Source organism: Vitis vinifera, chromosome 14 (assembly GCF_030704535.1).
Source record: "Vitis vinifera cultivar Pinot Noir 40024 chromosome 14, ASM3070453v1".
NCBI lineage: Eukaryota > Viridiplantae > Streptophyta > Magnoliopsida > Vitales > Vitaceae > Vitis > Vitis vinifera.
In genome coordinates this window covers 26494274-26515609 of record NC_081818.1, presented here as the reverse complement: position 1 = coordinate 26515609, position 21336 = coordinate 26494274, and the positions used below count along the sequence as shown (strand labels likewise).

General features: G+C 34.2%; 2 protein-coding genes across 8 annotated transcripts; both read left to right on the top strand.

Annotated features, from left to right (window-relative positions):
• The first annotated feature begins 2928 nt into the window (after window positions 1-2928).
• Window positions 2929-7801, top strand: LOC100249155 (plant UBX domain-containing protein 1). Of its 2 annotated transcripts, none has more exons than XM_002266616.5 (8): window positions 2929-3126; window positions 4582-4678; window positions 4809-4877; window positions 5437-5504; window positions 5613-5742; window positions 5893-5997; window positions 7224-7444; window positions 7544-7801. In XM_002266616.5, the coding sequence occupies exons 1-7, from the start codon at window positions 3049-3051 to the stop codon at window positions 7427-7429; spliced, it is 753 nt and encodes a 250-aa protein (XP_002266652.1). In that variant the 5' UTR covers window positions 2929-3048; the 3' UTR covers window positions 7430-7444; window positions 7544-7801. The 2 variants fall into 2 exon arrangements, with proteins under 2 accessions (XP_002266652.1, XP_010660812.1); XM_010662510.3 differs by having other exon boundaries at window positions 2948-3126; window positions 5437-5525.
• Window positions 7802-10957: 3156 nt separating this feature from the next.
• Window positions 10958-20288, top strand: LOC100254253 (glucose-6-phosphate 1-dehydrogenase, cytoplasmic isoform). Of its 6 annotated transcripts, none has more exons than XM_010662504.3 (17): window positions 10971-11096; window positions 11184-11319; window positions 11512-11693; window positions 12350-12435; window positions 12974-13037; window positions 13136-13322; window positions 14263-14420; window positions 14548-14616; window positions 15140-15198; window positions 15496-15532; window positions 16181-16252; window positions 16803-16950; window positions 17176-17271; window positions 17783-17853; window positions 19221-19336; window positions 19728-19773; window positions 19855-20288. In XM_010662504.3, the coding sequence occupies exons 3-17, from the start codon at window positions 11520-11522 to the stop codon at window positions 20020-20022; spliced, it is 1551 nt and encodes a 516-aa protein (XP_010660806.1). In that variant the 5' UTR covers window positions 10971-11096; window positions 11184-11319; window positions 11512-11519; the 3' UTR covers window positions 20023-20288. The 6 variants fall into 6 exon arrangements, with proteins under 6 accessions (XP_010660808.1, XP_010660806.1, XP_010660807.1 ...); XM_010662505.3 differs by having other exon boundaries at window positions 10972-11096; window positions 11184-11314; XM_010662508.3 differs by having other exon boundaries at window positions 10980-11096; window positions 11245-11314.
• The last annotated feature ends 1048 nt before the right edge of the window (window positions 20289-21336 follow it).

Here is a 21336-nt window from a genome sequence, read left to right as displayed (position 1 = left end):
CGCAGGGGTGCAACACAACATGCTATTGCCGGCTATTTTGGAACGTATTTTGGAACGTTGGATTGGCGATTCTCATTACGGAGAATGCTACCTTGCTTCGCAGGCGCAATCTCACTAGTGTGTATCAATTATCCCCTTAACTGCCAAGTCGACTTCAAAAAAGTTTTCTCCATACAATTCATTTTTATTTTTACTTGTTCATGTATAGTTAAATTTAGAAGTCAAGGTGAAAGGAGGTTAAGAAATCTCATTCTTGCTTTTCTCAACACGTAAGGGAATCTTGCTAACTCAAAAAATCCGATTTGACCCACTTTAGCACGAAGCTTGCGCTTGTTGAGATGATTAATTGAGCACCTTAATTTTGCTACTATTATTACTTATTAGTTGTTTTGAAAGGCCTTGAACTCGAAGTTAATGTTACAGTAACAATTAGGATGTGAAATCTCTTCATAGCATGACCTAGGTTGGTATTTAGGTAGTTAGTTGAAGTTAGTCGAGGGAGAAACAAGATGAAAAGATAAAAAACATTTCGTATCTATTAAAGATATGTCACATACCATTATTGTATTATTAATAAGTAGAAAGAACCCTTATCAACACACCAATTTTGATACTTTTTATTTATTTGCTCGTTTATTTTATTCAAAAAATCAATTGTATATAGATTACATAGTTTGACATCGTTTACAATACCATTATTCTTTAAAAGAGAAATTTTATGATGCCCCGTATTAAAATTCATAATCCTTACATTTGGGGACTTGACAAATTCATGACATATTCATCATTACAAAGCAAACCGTCAAACCATGGGTATGCTTTGTATCTATTTCCAAACTTTAAACTTCCTTTTTACAAACAAAGTTAGATTTAGAACACCAAAAATTCTTTCTCAAATGGTAGGATTAAAGCAGTTAATTATCAAATATTTTATCAACAATTCCATGTTTAACATTAAGGCTTGAGAAAATATTACAAATCATGAACTGAGTGATAAAAGCTCGTTGAACCTAATGAATTGCGTGAAAGTGGGATATTCCATATTCAAAAGTCGAGAAGTTTTATAAGATATTCTTGGTACAATTAAAAGTAAAAGAGGTGAAATTTTAGAAAGTTTCGTCGAGATGTTAGGAAATGTAAATTATAATAAATTAAACTATTGGAATAAATAAGCAATAAATAAAATCTATGGTGTGACATAAATAGAATTGCCAAAATATTTAATATTAAGAGAATATACAATTAAAAATCACTTAAAATTAGTATTTATAAAAATAAAAATTAGAAAAAAAAACCCACTTCATATTAAACAATCCTTATTAGACGTGTCTTTTTCCCTTGTTTTGAAAGTATATATCCAAAGTTGAAGGGGTAAGGGCCATGGACAAAAGATGATGGCTGAAAATTGAAATACTTAGCTTTGCTTGGGCGTCACAGCATTTCTAAATCAGACAAGTATACAAACATGCTACAAAAATAGGAAAAATGGATTATGACAAAGCAGGATGTTTGGTGAGGTGGGGGAATTTGGAATTTATAAAGGGCAGGTTCAAAGTTCAAACACGTGGTGGGTACTGTTGCTTCACACTGCATTCAACCCCCAACTCTTAATATTTTGAAAACTACTGAGCATGGTTTAGTGTATGGTTAACCAGCTGACTGATTACTACTGGGCGTGGTTGATTTGACAGAAGGTCCCACTGGGCTAACCATCGGTCTTCAATTTAAAGAATAATCATCATTTGAAATAGTAAACTACCGAACCGATGCGTAAGTGGGTGATTGATGGAGTTGGGTTTGGATACCTAAGTGGGGCTGACTTGATCCTATCAATAAAAAAAATGTTATTTTTATTTATTTTATATTTTATTTTTACTCTATTAGACAAAAGCGAAAGAATACTCTTAACATAAAGTTCTCTCTTAAATTTCATTTTGGTGAAAAGAATGTTAAAAGCATTTATACCCTAAAAATTTATTAGTAAAATAATAAATCGAGATTGTGGACATTTTATAAAGTAATTCAAGCATTTTTTTGGACAATGATATTTCATTCAGATACTGAGACAATTTTCATTTAATACAATTTGACTTCAAAATTTGTCAAAATGATTTAAAATCGATTTCAAATGTCATTATGGAAGTTTTAAAGTATTATCCATGAAAGTTTTTATAAACTTTATTTACACTAAATTTTGATTTCGAACGAGTACTATGGAATATGCCCGAGGACATGGTTTTATCGTGTTTGGTTTTATTTAAAAAAAAAACATATATAATTAAAACTAATTAAATTTTTTTGTATTTTTAAATTAATCATTTTTATATAAAAAATTTTAAATAAATTAAATAAGTTGAAAGAAATATATAAAAATAACTTATTAACTTAAAATTTATATTTTATTTTATTTTACATTTTTTTCTTGTACTTTTCATCTTTATTCTTTCTTTTATATTTTTTTTTGGAAATCAAACGTAATCTTAAAAAACTTATTTTAAAATGTTGTTATAGAGCTTCGATGTCTAATTCTCTTGAAAAATAGTTCATCTTGATAATGCTTTCATGACATATATAATTTTAATTTTAATTATTGAAGATTTGAAACAATTTTTTTTTTTAAAAAATTATATGAAAAGTTCTGAATTTGTTCTTAATAATTTAATGAATAAAATATAAAAAATAAAAACATTAATAACCCTGGGATGAAAATTAGAGAATCAAAAGTATAAAATATTTTGCACTGGATTGACCAACATCTAAATCATAGGTAGTCCATATAGGGTTTCATCTTCAATGGATGTCTTTTGTGGGCTGATTATGGGCTTGACTATTCAGCCCAAACTTAAATTTGGGCCGAAACGAATCCGGTACTCGGATGAGACGCGTACACGCGTGCAATCACCACGTGCGAGCGCCGACTCATGGGAAAGAAAAGAAAAAGAAACGATACTGTAGAGGAGTTGGGAGGCCAACCCAAAAGATATATATGAAGCTGAATACAAGCTGCCACGGCTCTATGCAAGACTGTTGGGTTTCCTTTATTCCCCAATGATCTTTGATTCTTCACCACATTGGAAGAGAAGGAGGCTCACTACCATTGATCCGATGGATGAAGTTGCTGCCAAGGTCTTGTCCGTTTCAACTCCTTGTGTGTTAATTTCTTGATCTCAATGGATTTTTCTGGTTCAATTTTTGGTGGGTTTCCTGTTATTGGGGATGGGCTCGATCGGGGTTTCTGTAATGTGCTCTGTCCGTGGTGGAAATGGCGATTAGTGTTGGATTCTTGGCGTCGGGTGGGGTTTATGTGTCCCTTTTCTTATGGTTTAATTGGGGTTTGGTTTTGTTTCCTGGGCTTGGAAGACGTTAAAGAACGATTTTTTTTTTTTTCAATCTCGTTTTTGTGGGTTTGATTGGACTTGGGATACAGTGCTAATTTTATGTGAATTTCATGGGAAATTATGTAAACTAATTGACATGAATTCCTGACTGATTGGCTTCAGCGTTTTCTCATGGAAACCTATATTAGGAGGATTTTGAGGTGGCTGTTAGATCCGTTTATTCAATGGGGCCCTTTCAAATTAGCATTTGGGTAGGCTGATCTGGGTTGATTCTCTTGCAATCTAAACTAACTTATTAACCATAACATGTTTGAGGCTTAGGACCCAAGTATGAATTGGATAAGGTAATTTTGTCCTGTTTCTCTTGCAATTTTTGACAACTGATGCCCTTTCTAGCATCGTGCTTTTAGAATCACAAATCCAAAACTTGGGTGCTATCTATTCGATGTTAATGACTCCTATCAATATACGGGTAAAACTGAAAGGGCAAGAGTATATAAGTAGTTAGGGAGTCTAAATCCTGGGCTGCCTGTTAGGTTCTACTTTTGCACCAACTAGGATTCCAATGAGGCATCCAAGAAAAATAAGATTGCTTTTGGTAGGTTTCTATCCATAGTGCTTTTAATGGAAGTGCTTTCTCTAGAAATGTTTTTGGGCAGAATTACCTATCAATTGCCTCTCTGATAAGCACTATAAGTGATTTTTCAACTTTTTAAAAGTGTTTTCTAAATATTGCTAAACTTGATTTTTCTTTAAAAACACTTTTTATGTTAGAAGTGTTTTCTAAATGCACCATCAATTGGACTTTAAGAGTGCATTTGAGAGTGATTCTAGAAAGTGTTTCTAACATTTTTAACACTTGAATGATAAATTTTTATAAGTATTAAAAATATTAAAAGCGCTTCCTCGAATCACTACCAAATGGGCTCTAAATGTCGCTAAGTTTTCTTTCTATTGGATTTTGATGTTCTCAAGTCATTAAGATTATCCCTAGTCAAGAATATATTCAGATTTAAATTATATCATTTGATTTGCACTCTTCCTAGTTCTAATAATTTTTATTAGACTCTTCATCTAATCAAGTTCACTACAAATGTCTATTAATTGTTGCTATTTTTTTTAATTTTTTTTTCAAAACCAGTGGACAAGGTGAATTTGTTGTTATGCAGTAATTTAAGCTAACTATTGTGTTGTTGGTGTACGTTGGGCTGCTATTTAGTTGATTTTTCATATGTAATTTCAGGCTGCTCTTGAAGCTGTGAAACAAAAGTTTGGCCATGAAATCCATGTATTTGAAACATCAACAACTTCTCAAACACCAGATGAAGCATCCCATAGTGGTATGAAAGATTTGAACCTTTACAACCCTGCCTGGGAGACACACACTAGGACTTATATATCACCTTTGGAGTACTTTCAGTATTAGGGATGTATTTAGGAAATTTTAAATTTTTTAATTGTCTTTGGCAGAGGAGACAGATGACTTCTATGAGTTCACTGCAGAAGATTATTATCGAATTTTGGCCACCAAAAAGGAAGGTAAATTGACGATGACCTTATTTATTGATTATTTTAGTCATATCAAGGGAAAGGAAATGCAATAGGTTGTGCTTTGGGTTGCATTATATTCATGACACATCTTTGCAGGTTGTGGAAAGAAGTGGATATTTCAACCAAACTATTATATAGGCAAATATTATCCCATTTTGCATATGTACTGAATTTGTTAGATATTTGGCTTGAAGATTCACATTTAGGACCGATTTTGTGTGGGTCCCCAATCCTAGGGCATTGATAGGAATATCAGCAAGGAGTGGGAGACATAATCTTGTCTCTCACTAAGAGACTAGACTAGTCCTGCCTTTTATGTATTTCTAACTTTTGTGCAAAAAAATTGATATAATGGTTGACATATAATAGAGCCCCTATATCAATACACACGCGCGCACACACACACACACGCATAATAGAGGTCCAGAATGAATATATATATAATTACATACATATGCATATTTTTGTATTACATATGCATACACACTCATTCCCATCCTATTATGATGTTAACTTCTTTAATGCCATCAAATGGAAATGCAAGCAGATAAATTCTTGAAGACACGAAAAATCCGAGAAGCAGAAGAGGCTGCTCGCAAGTCGAGAATAACAAAAGTGCCGACTGGACCTTCCTTTGTTAATGATCTCTTTTCACTGGTTAAATTGATAAAATTTTAATGAGGGTTCGGGTTTTCATAGTAAAATTATCTGCTTCTTTTGCAGGCTGTCATTCGGGTGAGATTCCCTGATAATCACACTTTAGAGGCCACATTTCATCCATCGGAGACACTTCAGAGCTTGGTTGATCTCCTCATGAAAGTGATTGCTCAACCAGAACTACCATTCTACATATGTAGGAATTTTTCAAACCAAAATATTTATTATTTCTATGTATGATTAAAAGCTTCAATTTATTTATCTGAGATCCAAATTTCAACATGTTATTTTAGATTGGTTAAGCTAAAGTAGTGAAGCTTAACATTTCGATTTGGTTGTATTTCAGATACTGCTCCCCCTAAGAAGCAAATAAAAGATATGTCACAGGATTTTTACTCTGCTGGGTTTGTTCCTGGTGCAATCATCTATTTTTCATATGATCAACCAAAGGGTTAGTACATGTTGGTTTCCTATTAGCATTCAATTGAGCTCTTGTAAGCTGAATCTTCATGCATAATTTGCAAGTTGTGTGTGATTATTTCTTTCTTTTCTTTTCTTTATTTATTTATTTATTTTTTCTGGGGATAACATAGAAACCCATCTAATCTTGCTTCACAAGCCATGGATATGTGACCTCTGTAACACCAGATGCAATCTGAGACCTTCCATGGTCAGTCTAACATTGTCTCTGAATGTGACCTTGACAGCAATTAGCCTTGACTTATTTGTGATCAAAATTTGTTCCTGAAACTTTTGGTCCATTAAGATTTTGTTTTCAAATTAGCACAATTTTTTTGGTTTGTTAGCTCTGTGCTTGACTCTGATCTTGACATAAATATAAATGTTTATTGCAAAGCTAAAAAACCATACAACTGAACTTGGGCTGTAAACCAACCCTCAATTTCTAGTTGTGCCACTGTTCAGTTTTGAGGACATCCATGAGAAATTTCACAAGGCTGGTACCATTGCATGCTTGTCTTGTCTAGGTAGCTTACTGGAACAATAACATTTGAAGGATGGCTTATCTGTTTATTTTGTTTTTAGGGATGTGATAAAGTTGCCCTGTGTTTGAAATGCACTTTCCCTTTTCTTGTGGCATTTGATGGGCGTTACATTGCGGTTATCTTAGTTCTGATGAACTCAGGACCTAATTTGCCTTTTGTTTAACAAAGTGGATGAACCCCCCCTCCCTCTCTCACCAACAGAGAAGAGACCACTTGGGAAGCCACCCTCACTATATAAAATAGTTTTCCTGATCTACTGCCAACTTTAAGATAATTTTTACCTTCGCAACAGAAGCAAGACTAATGGAGCACTCTGACTTTGCTGCATTATAGTTAAAATTGCTGCATACAAAAACCAAGCATATTTCATAACTTTAATCAAAGAAAAAGGTGCAAAACACATGGACTGACTAAAATAAGCTCCATTTGTACCTAATTGACAGAATGTGAGGAAGAAAATGATTCCTAGAGGGTCTAAACAGCAATTGACCTAATATATTATGTGCTTCATAGAAAATGAAATTTAGTCGTTTTCCTTTTGCTTTCTTCCCCCTGTTTCAGTTTGTTGATGACGCAGTCTCTCTGTTGGGTGGATTCCAATTCCACTGATGATTTCCCTGTTTGAGAACAATGACTAATGTTATTAAGTGTGATCACTTTTTGACATGTTCAGGCAATGATGGTGCAGCTGGAAATTCGGGTGCCTGCCTTCGAGAAGAAATCATGTCTTTGAAAGGCTTACATCTTGTCACTGAGCTGGTAGAACCCGTCCAACCTGCAATTGAACCTGAAGCTGAAAAAGTGGCTCCTCCCCCTGTTGCCCAAGAGCCCAAGCCTGCTCAGAAAAAACCTGTTAAGCCAAAGTGGCTGAAAATGTGATGTCTGATTCTTCAAGTAAGTTGCTCTTTCCTCTCTGGATATTTTTCTCCGCATTGAATTGATCGTCTTCCTTTCAATTCACCAAGCTAATTCTGAGTTTCCTTTTTGGATTAGAATGCAGGAAAGCTCCAGCAAGTGACATCAATTGTCCAATTTTTATATTAATCTGTCATGAAGGGGGGTAGATAGCAAACTGGGCAAAATCATCCATGATTAAGTAAAGGTTAAAAGCTTCAAGAGGTCAAACTATATCTCTTTGCTTTTGGCAACCCTCATGTGTTAATTTTATACTACATCTTCTGTTTCGTGTGAATTTAGGTGTATCATGCATCAATCTATCAGAAGTTAGTGTGGTTGCTTTCTTTTCTTAAATTGCTTTGAACTTCTATGGTAGGTTCTATATTTTCTTGATTTGATCCTGGCAATCCATATGGGGACATCATAGTGATGTAGTTTCCGGACTAGTTTACTAACATGCAGATTTAAATATTTTGTTGGAAAAAATAGTCCTATTTTTCGAAGTAAAAACCTCAGTTACTCTCTCCATCTCATACTAAGCCAAAAACATTAAACACCTCTTTTATTTTAATTCAGTGTCATTTTTTGACTTTGCATCCTTACCTTTGACCTTTGTTCCATTCTCCCATTTTTCTCAACTAATCTCACCAATTTAACTCTTCAGAACATTGGGCGGGTAAATAAAGAATACTCACTATTGTCATAGTTTTTGGTTTATATATTCTTTGACCCTTGTATTTTGGATTAAATGGTTTTCAGTTCCGGGAAGGCTATATGTCTATTTATACTTGCTTATAATGTATGCTATGTTGAAGGCAGGTGTATACCATGAGTCAAGTCATAATGGCTACAAACAGGTTTAGGAAGGCTTTGATTAAAGGGAAAAGTGTGTTTCCTCGAGCTCATTTGAGAAAAAAAAACCAAAACATAGGAATTCAAGTTTATAAAATCCAAATTTCATACCTTCATCTAGGATTTTACGTATTTTTCAATCAAATGTATTAGTTTTTATTACTCGGGTACCATCTTTTAATCATATAGGTATTATCTTTGACCATTTTGGTAGTAAGTTTGACCCTGAAAGTATGAAACTTGTATTATATTTTATGTTTTCTTTAAAATGAGTGTGGAAACACACCTTTTAAACACCTTTTGCTCGTGAACACCTTTTGCCTATGAAAATGCATCAACTGCAAAAGCAAGCTTTCCTTTTTGAAGTGGAGGTCTTTGCCTTTCTGACCTATGACTTCCTTTTTATATCAGTAGGCAGGTCCAAACCCACCTTGAATTTTGGGTTGTTGAAGCTTTTGCCTCACCTTTGGGGCCTTGACTGCTGAAATTGGCTAATTGTTGCTTTCATCAAAATGTCATTTCCCATTTGTCTACCTACCAAAGCCCAAAGTCAAAAGTAAAGCACACGGTTCAAACTGTTCAAGTATAATTTCTCAAAATTACTTGTATAATCTCACATACTCCTCCGATAATTTCATTTACAATTCTTCAGTGTCTAAAGAAACCCTAAAAATATGGAGCAATGCCGTACCAGCAGTCATTGCTGCAAAAAAGAGAGGATAGATTCCAGCATTTAAAAGTACCAATTATTGAGCATTATTTGGAATTAGCTGACAATCAAGGTCTAGTGTGGGGTTGGGCGGTTGGGGTGGGTGCATTTAGCTCTAGTGTGATGGTCACACGTCTGGATCAGTCTTTTCTTGGGTTCCACCTATCCATTTGATCCTAAAAGGATAAAACCCCAAGTCTTAAACAAGCTTGAAAGAAGAGGAAGCCAAATTGCAATTGCCCAATAAAGCACCAAGGCCAACTTTGTGCTTCTTTTGCAGGACAGACACCTTGGCAACGTGATATAAAAGCAGTCTGGAAAAGAAAATCTCTGATAAGATTTGAAAGGTAGACCGTAGACGCACCTAGGAGGAGCCTAAAACCCGGGTTTTGACATCAATCACAGCTACCCCCTGCCACGTCTCATTAATCCGGTTGTTATTCCATACCAATCACACCCTCCTTCACTTGAATCCGATGTTGGTGAGACTGAGACCTACCTCTCCACCCATCGTTGCTGCCCAAGTCCCACCTAACCCCTCAGTCATCTGACCGTGGTTTGAATCTGGTTTAAGCCTCTAAGGATTCATTTCATGACCCATATCAAAATAAATCCCTTCTTTATTGGCGTGTCTGCCTCACTCTCCTCTCCCCACGTGCTCACCAAACCCCACTTATGTTACAGAATGCCCGTAATTTTCCCATACAGATTACAATTAAGTTTATAATTTGGATTGGACTTTTCAAAAAAGCACTAGGCTCCGATATTGGTGGAACCCCCGTTCCTTAAAAAAATCTAAAACAAGACCCACGACTGGACCCTTGTGGCCTCAAGCTCAGGAGTCAGGACCACTACAGTTTTATCATGTCTACATTTTGTGCATATTAATGCAATTCTAGATTTTCTATTTCGCCCTGTCTTTTTGGAGATTTTCACCTCAGTGTCTTAGTCCATGGAATTCCAGGCGGTTCTTATTTTCCAAGTGGGCAAATTCAATTCGGATACAATTGTGGTTTGTTGAATTTGGAAAAAATGAGGAGGCCAAATAAAATTAATACAAAAATAAAGTCTCCTTTTTAACAATTCATTTTGTTTTCCTTAACCGGTTCTCCAATTTTGTTTGGGTTAAAAACTTCTATATAAAAAATATAACATTTTAAGGTTATGTTTGGTTGATGGAATATAATATGAGATGTTAAACATATTTTATGTTTTGTTACTGATGAGATTTGTATGTTGAACCAAACATAGCATAGAACATATATAAATTTATATTTTTAATCAATTTTTTATTTTATAAAGTAATTTTTTTTATTATAAAATTAAATCAGTGGTTAAAAAAATTTTAAAAATATTTTTAATAATATATATATATACACTAATTTTTATATATTGAATAACATAATATATTTAAATTTTATTTATAAAATTTAAATATTTTAATAATGAACATAGTTAAATATAAGAAAATTTTTATTTATTTTTTAAATAAAAAATATTAAAATGTAACATTGTTTTTATTTTAAATATTAAAAAATAATATATATTTCATATTATTATTTTTTTATTTATTTCAATAATTAAATATAAATATAATATAATATATTATATTAAATATACTTCTTTAAAATATCATGCTAATGTGAAAAATCATATTATAAGATAATTTCCTATCATATGACATAATGGAACGTGATGTCGTAAGATATGTATATTTGATCTCATCTTGTTAATCAAATATAACCTAAAAGCTTAAAAATTCATAATAATAAGCATTTTTTTGATACTTCAATCTTCTTAAATAATTTTTAAAGTCATTAATTTTTTTAATGCAAATTTTAATATCTTATTTAAAAGTTATTACTGTGTTTAAAAATAAAAAAATATAAATTATTTAGAATATACAATTTATTGCCGGCAGAAGTAGAAATAGATGAAAAAGAAGGGGGGAAAGTGTGATTATTTTTATATATCCATTTCTGCTTGTTTCTACTACGGCGGCTGAAAGGGAGTTGGTGAACTATAAATCCAACGTTTTTCGTTGAACGGTGTGTCTTCAGCGTCGTCGTCTCCGTTTTCAATTCAAAGGTCTCTTCTCTTTTTTCTTGCCTTCTACTATTAATTTCCAATTCTAGCTTTTCATCTCTTAATTTCCTTTTATTTCTGTTAATTCAGATCCGTGTAAGGTGCTACTGCGCTGTTATTTTGTTTTCTCTTCTGATTTTTGTGTAAAAAGGGTGTAATTCAGCTGTTTGGTTGCCGAGAGATCGGAGGAAAATCGAGGCATCAACTGAACTGAATACTTGGTGCGGTGAGTTGAGTGGACGTTCGTCTTGTTCTTTGAAAAAGTTTAATTTCTTTATTTTTCCCACTTTTTCTCAGCAACCAAACAGTCTGATTTTCTATATCGTATCAAGTTGACACGAGAATCTTGGTTAAATGATGTTGTGGATGGTACTTGTGCCTATTCGAGCGGAGTTTTAAATTTTGCCTGCTTGTACAGTCTAGAAGATGGGATCGAGTACATGGTCTGTCGAGAAACGATCTGGTCTTAGAAGTGATACCTTCTTAAAAGATATTGACAACGTGCCGGAAACTGGGTGTCTCTCTATTATTGTGCTTGGTGCTTCCGGTGATCTTGCCAAGAAGAAGACTTTTCCAGCTCTCTTCAACCTTTACCGCCAGGTTTGACGGGCTTGCTTGCTGTGTCTTGTATATAAATTTGATGTTCTTGTGTGATTTGGTTATGATCATTAGGGTTAATATAAAAACTAAAATCAATCCATGGGGGCATGCTAAAACATCTGGTGGGAATTGAATTGTGCTGTGTGTTTTGCTTATAACAGTGTTGGCAAATCCGGCCTTCTGAATGAGGCCATCAAATAAAGTAGCAGCTTCTGATTTTTGTGAATGGTACTAAAAAAGATATGAAGTTTTGACATCATGAAACTCTAAAACTCATCCTCTGTCATATGGCTCCCATTTTCTTTATTTTTTGCTTTACATTGGTTATCGGATTTGTTGTGGATTGGTGTGCACTTGGTTTCCTTTGCTTCTCAGAAAGAATGACCGAAAAGAAAGTAAAATACTAAGAAGTTGTTACTTTTTAAGCATTACCAAACATTTCCTTTTTCTTTTCTTTGGTTCTTTCCTAGAATCAGACTCCCCTGCCCTGATGATCTCTCCTCACACCTCTGTGCACACTTGAGAAATCAGTTCTTGTTTTCATTATAGATAACCTGGAATCATGGATTACATGAACTATTTAGACACTCTATTTTGTTATTGTTCAAGCAACAATGTACTTGCATGCTAACTTTGAGTTGGTGTGATGCGTACAGGGATTCTTACACTCAAATGAGGTACACATTTTTGGTTATGCAAGGACCAAGATATCAGATGACGAGTTGAGAAATCGCATACGTGGGTGAGATTTCTTTCCTATGCTTTTAATCTTCCTCACTTTCCTCAAATAAATAAAATGTAATATAAAAACAATTATCATTAGCCCATAACAATTGTCATTTTTCCTCTGTTGGAAAATTGGCTTGTAATTAAAAAAACATTCATCTTCTAAATTTACCATGGAAAAAAAAAGAAGTAAGAAATATGTTTTTGAATATCTTTAAAATTTTAGGATGTTTTGCATTTTTATTTTTTCAGAAAATATTTATTTTTACATTTTCTTTTGTTATCTTGTTGTTTTATTCTTATTTCATTTGATTCTCTGTATTTCTGTTTAACAAGTTTACATAAAAGCAGCCTCTGCTTTCTCCTTGTTCAATGTTTTGTTTTGTTTTGTTCTTTTCTTTTTTTTCTTTCTTTATTTATTTTCCTTGTTTTTGTCCTTTTCTTTATTTTTGATTTTTGTGGGGTGAGGTAGAGGAAAGGGAGGGAATGTTCATTCAATGGCCAGCATTTACATCATTTAATGAAACTGATTGACATTTGAATAATGTCTGCAGATACCTTATCAACAAGGATGCTACATCCGAGCATTCAGAAGAAGTATCTAAATTTTTGCAACTGGTCAGTATATCTGTTGGACATACATTTTTTTGGTGAGCTATTTATTTGTTATGTTCCTACTAGGAACTTCATAATTACTTTGATAATTAAATTTTTAGATCAAATATGTGAGTGGATCATACGATGCCGAGGACGGTTTTCGTTTATTGGATAAGGAGATCGCTGAGCATGAATTCTCAAAAAACTCTCAAGAAGGATCATCACGGAGACTCTTTTATCTTGCACTTCCTCCATCAGTATATCCGTCTGTCTGCAGGATGATCAAGCTTTGTTGCATGAATAAATGTAAGTTTCCTTTACCAGATTGGTTCTGTGAGTCAGTATCTATGCATTCAGGCTTAAGTATGATTTGGTTATTTATCTTGTCAAGGTGCACTTTCAATTTCCATTAGGTCTTGATCTGGATTTCAGATGAACAAAGTAATTTGAATTAAGCCGACTAAAGCAGACATGTTTCGTCCTACCTATGATTAAAATAAATGCATTTTTTTTATTTATTTTTTATCTTTGGAGAAGCTTCATGAAGATTGGTACTTATGCTAGTAAATTTAAGAACTGCATTGCATTCATGGAATCTAGTGTTATACCAAAAGGTTTCATAATCATTGACAAAATAGCTGAGTTTTGTATTTTTATCTTCTTGTGTTTGCTTCAAAGTGTTTCTGAGAGGAGCCTTAAGATAAAATTCTTAACTAGGAAAAGTTAGAAAGACCTTAAGCCAGTAAGGAAGGAAAAATCAATGAGGACTAGGTCTGGTAATGTTGAGGAATCTTGGTTTAGTAACTTATTACTTGTTTCTCTGTATATGTTGATTTTATTGAACTTGTGCTTGGTGATCCTGCAGAACTAATTGAAAGGTGTGATCAGCGATATACTCTGATAATATCCATTTTTCACTCAACTAATGTTAGGAAATATTAGATAATCAATAGTCAAATATGTATTAAAAAAAGAGTTATCTGGCCTTCATCTTTCCGAGTTTATATAAAAAATTTACCTTTTTACTGTGTGGTATTTCACTAATATGACCTGAACGCCAAATGTATTGAATGATAGTGCCAGCTCTTATTCCTGTGAATTAAAATGTTATCCATTGGGAGACCTGTCATAGGTTTGCTGACATTTTAAGATTCCCAGTTCAAGTAGATGCTGAAGCCTACCAGTATTTAGGTTCAGAACCTGTAAATCTAGATCTTTATGAATGCCTTGATGTGATCTTTTCCAGCTAATCTTGGTGGATGGACACGCATTGTGGTTGAGAAGCCTTTCGGCAAGGATTTGGATTCTGCAGAGCAACTTAGTGCCCAGATTGGAGAGTTATTTGATGAACCACAGATTTACCGTATTGATCACTATCTGGGAAAGGAACTCGTGCAGAATTTGGTAATACATGTATCATAAAAATTGTGTCTTTATTTGATAAAAAAAAATAATAATAAAATGTTTGTCTTTGTATGCCCTATTTTGAAATGTCTGCTGATTTCTCTCCTTATGCCACTTACATTTGCAGTTGGTACTTCGTTTTGCAAATCGCATGTTTTTGCCCCTCTGGAACCGTGACAACATTGATAATGTACAGGTTAGATTCCTTATTTTGGTGATTACCTCTGAAACTTATTTACAGGGTGAGACCATGAAAGTAAATTATTAACTATAAGATTTAGGTGGTATCCTCAAGTATGGTCTTCAATCAGATGAACAATATTATTTGCCATTTAGTGGCTATTCCACTTTCATGTTAGTGTGGAAGGGGTTAACTTACAAATAATTTACTGTTTGGGACTCAGTTGTATTGTATTTTCAAGGTGCTTGTTACTTTCAAGGAAATTTATGACTCAACAAAGTTTACTTAGTCCCTTTTAGTTGCACTAGATTGCATATGGTATATCTTTCACATTGTTTAAATTAATGTACCATTTAAAATTTCAGTAACAACCATTTCCAGTGTTAAAATTCTGGGATTCAAATGCCATTTTTCTCCAATTGAAGCATAGTTGTACATGGTTACCTCAAAATGTTGAAGTCTCTGATCGTTTTCTATTTCAAAATAAGTAATATGCCATAAACTTAAGCATGTGGCTATTATTTTTTTTCTTTGGCAGATTGTGTTCAGGGAGGATTTTGGAACTGAAGGTCGTGGTGGATATTTTGATGAATATGGGTATGCCATTGAACACTAGCAAGGGAATCAGTAATATAAGGCTTTATTTTTTATTAGCATCTCTTTTTCATTATTGAATGTATATTTAAAACTTATTATGAACTGATTGTATATTTTTTAGTAAACTTCAATCTTTATGATCCACTTTCTCTGGAAGAAACTTTTAAATTTTTTTTTCTAAACTGAAAAAAGATTTGCAGAGTTTATGTTATCAGCATACTCCATAGTCCATGTTTTATTTTCTAATAATTGACCTTCAAAGCATGTATTAATTGCCTGTTGTTTACTTTTTTGCAGAATTATCCGTGATATTATTCAAAATCATCTACTGCAAGTAAGACCATGTTATTAAGTGTTTTAACAGTACTGTCAGCATTTGCATTGAATTGTTTATTTTTTTTTTAATCTGTTGGAATAATTATTTTTTACTGAAGCACACAGCAGTGAGGGCATTCCTTCACCACTAGTTTGGATGCTTACAAACATGCCACCACTTCTTTTTACTAATGAATTATTTACTTTCTTCACTCTTTTCTACTTGATAATCCATTGACATCCACTGCACAGATTTTGTATTTTATATCATGTATGCATTGTCAGAAACTTTCAATTTATGCATGTTCCTTAAAGAACATAATCAAAACAGACAGTGTGCTCTGAGACTTACGTGGCCGTGTAACGAGTCCTAGACTTTGGGGAATTGCTACATTTAATACCCGTCTGTTCCAAAGTGTGACACACTGTAAACCAGGTTTTTCCATAACACGGATCCCTGCCTTGGAGTGGGTGGTTTGTTGAACCAGTCCTAAGTTTTGCTAGCAACTTGGAAACTCTTGCTACTGTATTTGATAGGAAAGCTTCTGTTATATTTGGAAGAACAATTTTTATTCCATGGAGTATCATAGCAATGTTTGAATAGAACTTGAATGTATAGCCTCTTCTTCTTTCAATACTTACATACGCTAGTTTTCACTGCTTACAGGTCCTTTGCCTGGTTGCCATGGAGAAGCCCGTCTCTCTCAAACCTGAGCACATCCGAGATGAGAAAGTGAAGGTGCATACTTTGATACTCTCTCACATAAAACTCATAGGCAACTGTTTTATTTTATTATTTACTAAAAATTTTGTTGACATCTTCTAATAATCAAAATAAAATGCATCCCTTGTCCCTTTAAAACAAGGAACTCTTCAGATGAACAAAATGGACAAAAGGAATTTTCATGGAAATTAAGTTCATAGGAACATATGAATGTTTATGGACATGCAACTAAAAGGACTATAAATTGACCTTGAGGCCTAGTTCAAGTGGCAAAGGATTCAGGTAGGGATGTGGGGAGTTCCATGTTCAAGTCCCAACAGGTGCAAAAAATTAAATAAATAAAAGACTACAATATAAATTTTGTGCCCTATGGTTAAGTGTTAACACTCTTTTTCATAAGGTCATCTATGTTTAGTCAGGCTTCTATTTCATCCCTTACATGCCATTTCCTGTGACATATGGCTAACTCTCTTTTAGATAAGGTCCTCTATATTTTGTGAGGTTTCTGTATTGTCCCATACATGTCGTTTCCTGTACCACTTGATAATTGTGATGTGAAATTCAGGTTCTTCAATCAGTGCTTCCTATTACTGATGATGAGGTTGTTCTTGGACAATACGAAGGTTACACAGATGACCCAACAGTTCCTGACCTTTCAAATACCCCAACTTTTGCATCTATGATTCTGCGTATACACAATGAAAGATGGGAAGGTGTGAGAATTTATTTATAAATTATTGCATTTAATTTATCCTCTTTATAAAATACTTCACTGTTTGGAGGCAAGTTTTCTAAACCTCCCATCAGTAAATTATTTTTGTTGTTTCAGATGCAATTCAGTTCCCAATGATTGTTTTATTCGTTATGCATTGGATTACTGAGAGCATTACCAGATCCAACCTCTTCTCACAACCAATGCCATAATATTTTCTTTGCAGGTGTTCCTTTTATACTTAAAGCAGGGAAAGCACTAAATTCAAGGAAGGCAGAAATTCGCATTCAATTCAAGGATGTTCCTGGTGATATCTACAGATGTATGGCATCAGACCTTTTAGTATTTTACTTGATTTCTTTTCACATGTTTGGTTTATTTACTTGAATATCTTCTCAAGTTTTCATATCAAACTTAAGTTCAAGTAATAGTTCAATGAAAATGACTCTGAGTTAATTTAGGTGATGACTTGTGAACTAGTGCTGTTTGGACAAATCCCTACCTGTATAAGTGGGAGTAAGAACTTTTGTATAGTGGGAATTGGAAGTGATCGAACCTTTAACAACCCCAGGTGTTAAAATTCTGACTAAATTCCCAGGTAATGATAGGGCCTTTAATGTAAGGCCTTTTAACTGTCAATTTGTCTGTTATGCTACAGGTGAATCTATGTCCCATGGTTAGTTTAGATTTGATGGTAACTGTCTGTATGCCTCCATGGATAGAGAAGTATGACTATTAACTGCTTTAGTCATAAACATTGGTTCAAGCAGAGATCTTTAAATCAAATTGTTGCTTTAATATTTTATTAATATTCAGATGGTTTCTGTGTTTAGGTCAAAGGCAGGGGAGAAATGAATTTGTAATACGCCTCCAACCTTTAGAGGCCATTTACATGAAGCTTACGGTGCGTTACTGATTCTAATTATGTCATTAGGGCATCTATAATATTTGAGCTTGTGGATTCTTATGATTCCATATCTATTCCTATTCAGATCTTAATATAGAGGCTGCTAATCTTTATTAGCCACTATAACTCTCTAATGAATTTTCACCTTTCCTTGTACCTTGTTGAACTTTTTAGTTAACTCATGATCATCCAACTATTCCAAATTAGAGAAACTTGGTAGCTCAAATTTGCATGCTACAGTCAAAACAACAATCCATTTCATTGCTTTAGATACACCGCAATCTCTAGCCTCATACTATGAGAAATTCTGGAGTATGATGTCCCATAACTCAATGTTTCTTGTTGACATATTGAAACAATTCTCTGACGCATATGTTTGAATTTTGATATTCACAAACACTCATTGTTGGATTCTTAGGGAACAGTTGACACCCCTGGAATTATCTCTGGGTTAATTGTTATAAATACTTCATATATTACTATCATATCCTTGTTTTTATCTGATATACATACAGATATCTATCCATCTATCTATATATATATATGTGTGTGTGTGTGCGCATGTAAGTTTGTATATTTGTATGCACATGAGGGTGGGTTGTGTTGTTGGGTTTGGTTGTTCAATTTAAGAATATCTTTCTTATTTCAATCATTTCAACAAAAAAAAAAAAAAGAGAGAGAGAAGGAAAGGTACCAAAGTAAACAAACAGCTAACAAACTAGATGAGACCTCTTTTTATTATGAACTCAATTTCATGACAGATGTACTGTCACATGATCCAGATCTCCTTATTTATTTCTTTCATTTATGTAAATTTAAGCTCAAAGATATTGCTGCATCAGCGCTAGGTAAAAGGTTGGGACCCACTTTTTTGATGGATTCCACTTTGTACAATATTTGCAGGAAATAAAAATAAAGGCAGGTGGATTTCTGTTCTGAGTTGTGCCTTTTTTTTTTTTTCTGGGCCTCCTTCAACCCAATTTTCGTCAATTAATACTGCTAAAGGATCTGATTGCAAACAAATGTTTAAAATTCTTCCACTTAAGATGGATTTTGGTAAAGTTGATAAGCCAAGTTGAACCTCTCACTTGGTGCCTTCCTTTTTGTGCTGACATGGTGAGATTGAAGAGTAAATGAGATATGGAAAAGAGGCAAATTCACAAAGGAAAACTTGACACCTAAGATCTATTGCAGCTTCAGTTTGTTTGTTATTAGTTAACCTAGGCATCCCACTCCCCCCATCTCCAAGATTTTGCCAATATTCTCATTTTAGGATCCTCAAATGATATTATTACATGTATAACATTGCCTCAGGAATCTGAAGGTTATCGTTTATGTGCACTGACGTATTACTTCTCATGCAGGTCAAGCAGCCTGGGCTTGAAATGTCAACTGTACAAAGCGAACTAGACTTGTCATATGGACAACGTTATCAAGGGTTTACAATTCCAGAGGCTTATGAACGTCTAATTCTTGATACGTATGACCTCATATCCATTCTCAATTCAGAATATGTTTTGGCATTCATTATTAAACCATATGTGCTGCTACCATTTTAAGCCATCAATTTATGTGGGCATGGAAGTCTACTGAGCTTGCAAGGAATAGCAGACATGATAATGTGGATTTAATATAACTTTACCTGAGATGACAACTATAGAAATAGTTACTAGCCTATGCAACTATTGGTGTCTCCTGACCACCCACTGGGGAAGGTCTAGGGTTCCACACTTGAGCAATGTGATCCTAGCCTATGGACTAGGCAAATGAGCTATCTTGCACTTAAAAAGGAAAAAAAATAAAAGTAGAATAAACCTAGAAGGATGGGGCACGTGGAAATCAAATATTGAGATCGGGTTTTGGTTTCACAGGATACGAGGTGATCAGCAGCATTTTGTTCGCAGAGATGAGTTGAAGGTAGAGGCAATCTTAACTCAGATAGTTATTAGCATAGATTACATACTTCCAAACTGATGATTCCATGGTTTCAATGATCAGGCGGCCTGGGAGATTTTCACACCTCTTCTGCACAGAATTGACAATGGAGAAATGAAGCCAATTCCATATAAGCCTGGAAGCCGAGGTCCATCTGAAGCAGATGAGCTGCTCTCAAAATCCGGTTATGTCCAAACACATGGCTATATATGGATACCTCCAACCTTATAGGAATATGACATGTCTGCATGTTATGGGTTTTAGTTGAGGCCCACCTGTAACACACCTATCCTATAGTCATATAGTCCTACCATGTATGGTTTATCAACCCGAATCCACAATCCTATATTGCGTCAACGCTTGCTTCAACTCCGTAACCTTAATGAGCTATCGCTTTAGAATAAGAATCTTGTTTGGTGTGTGTATTGGTAGTAGTCCAATCAATAAATTTTTGTTTAAGCCATTGCAATAAAATATATTCATGTCTCACTTTGCTATGTTGCTACTCTAGTTTTAAATTGTGCCTTTGAGTGGCATTCTTGTACTACCTTACCGTCTGAAATGGCTTGAGGCTGACATATAGGACGGTGACACATTTTGTCATTTTGTATGGTTTTCGCCGTTTCTGAAATAAGGTTATAATTCTGCCCCCCTGGGGAGAACTGGGAAAGTGCAAAGCTTTTCCAAATCATTTTCATGAATCTTCATGTATTGTCCGGATTTTTGCTTGGTCACAGCCCAGGACAAATCCACAGCTCCATGTTGAAAGATTGTGTTTTACCACCTAACATTCCTCAACTCTTCTTTTAGATCTTCTCAGAAAGCAGTCTAAATTTTTCACTTTGGTCCAGAGAATATGACTTTCCTCTCAGACCAATTTGCAAAAGAATAAAGATGGCATCAGAGAACATCTTTGGGACTTGACCTTAAGCAAATGGATAAGACCATACGAGGCATATATGAATAATGCACCTTTTCAGAATCACCATGTGATATCTCAGGTCGGTTAGGGGAAAAGGTTCTCAACAATGTATAGATGCACTGGACACGTTTTTTTTATAAGAGGAAACGAGTCATTACAAATAATATCATAGTCGATTTTTAACCTCAATATGGAACTCTATTAGTAAGTGGTTCTATCGTTATAGGATATGCACAATGTTGTGTATACTTAAGGATATAATTTATGAAAGAAATTTTGACACTATATGTAATGGGTTCTTTTTAATTATATAGACAATTTTACAATATTGGGAATAAGTTCTAACGCTATATATATAGTGGACTCTTTCTAACTATGTAGACGATGTTGTGATGGCCATTTCATACTTCCATTTCTCTCAAACTAATGGATTAAACTTCTTGAAACACCCAATAATTTAACAAAACATTCCAAAGAACTTGATCATGTTTCATTTCTCTCAGCAAGGGAGTAGCCTTGGCGTTTGGAACACCCTCCAAGACACGTTGAGGGCCCTTAGATGATGGACAGTGACAGTTTGTGGCAATTCAGGGGTTGTGGGGTAGTAAGATTTCAGATCCAGC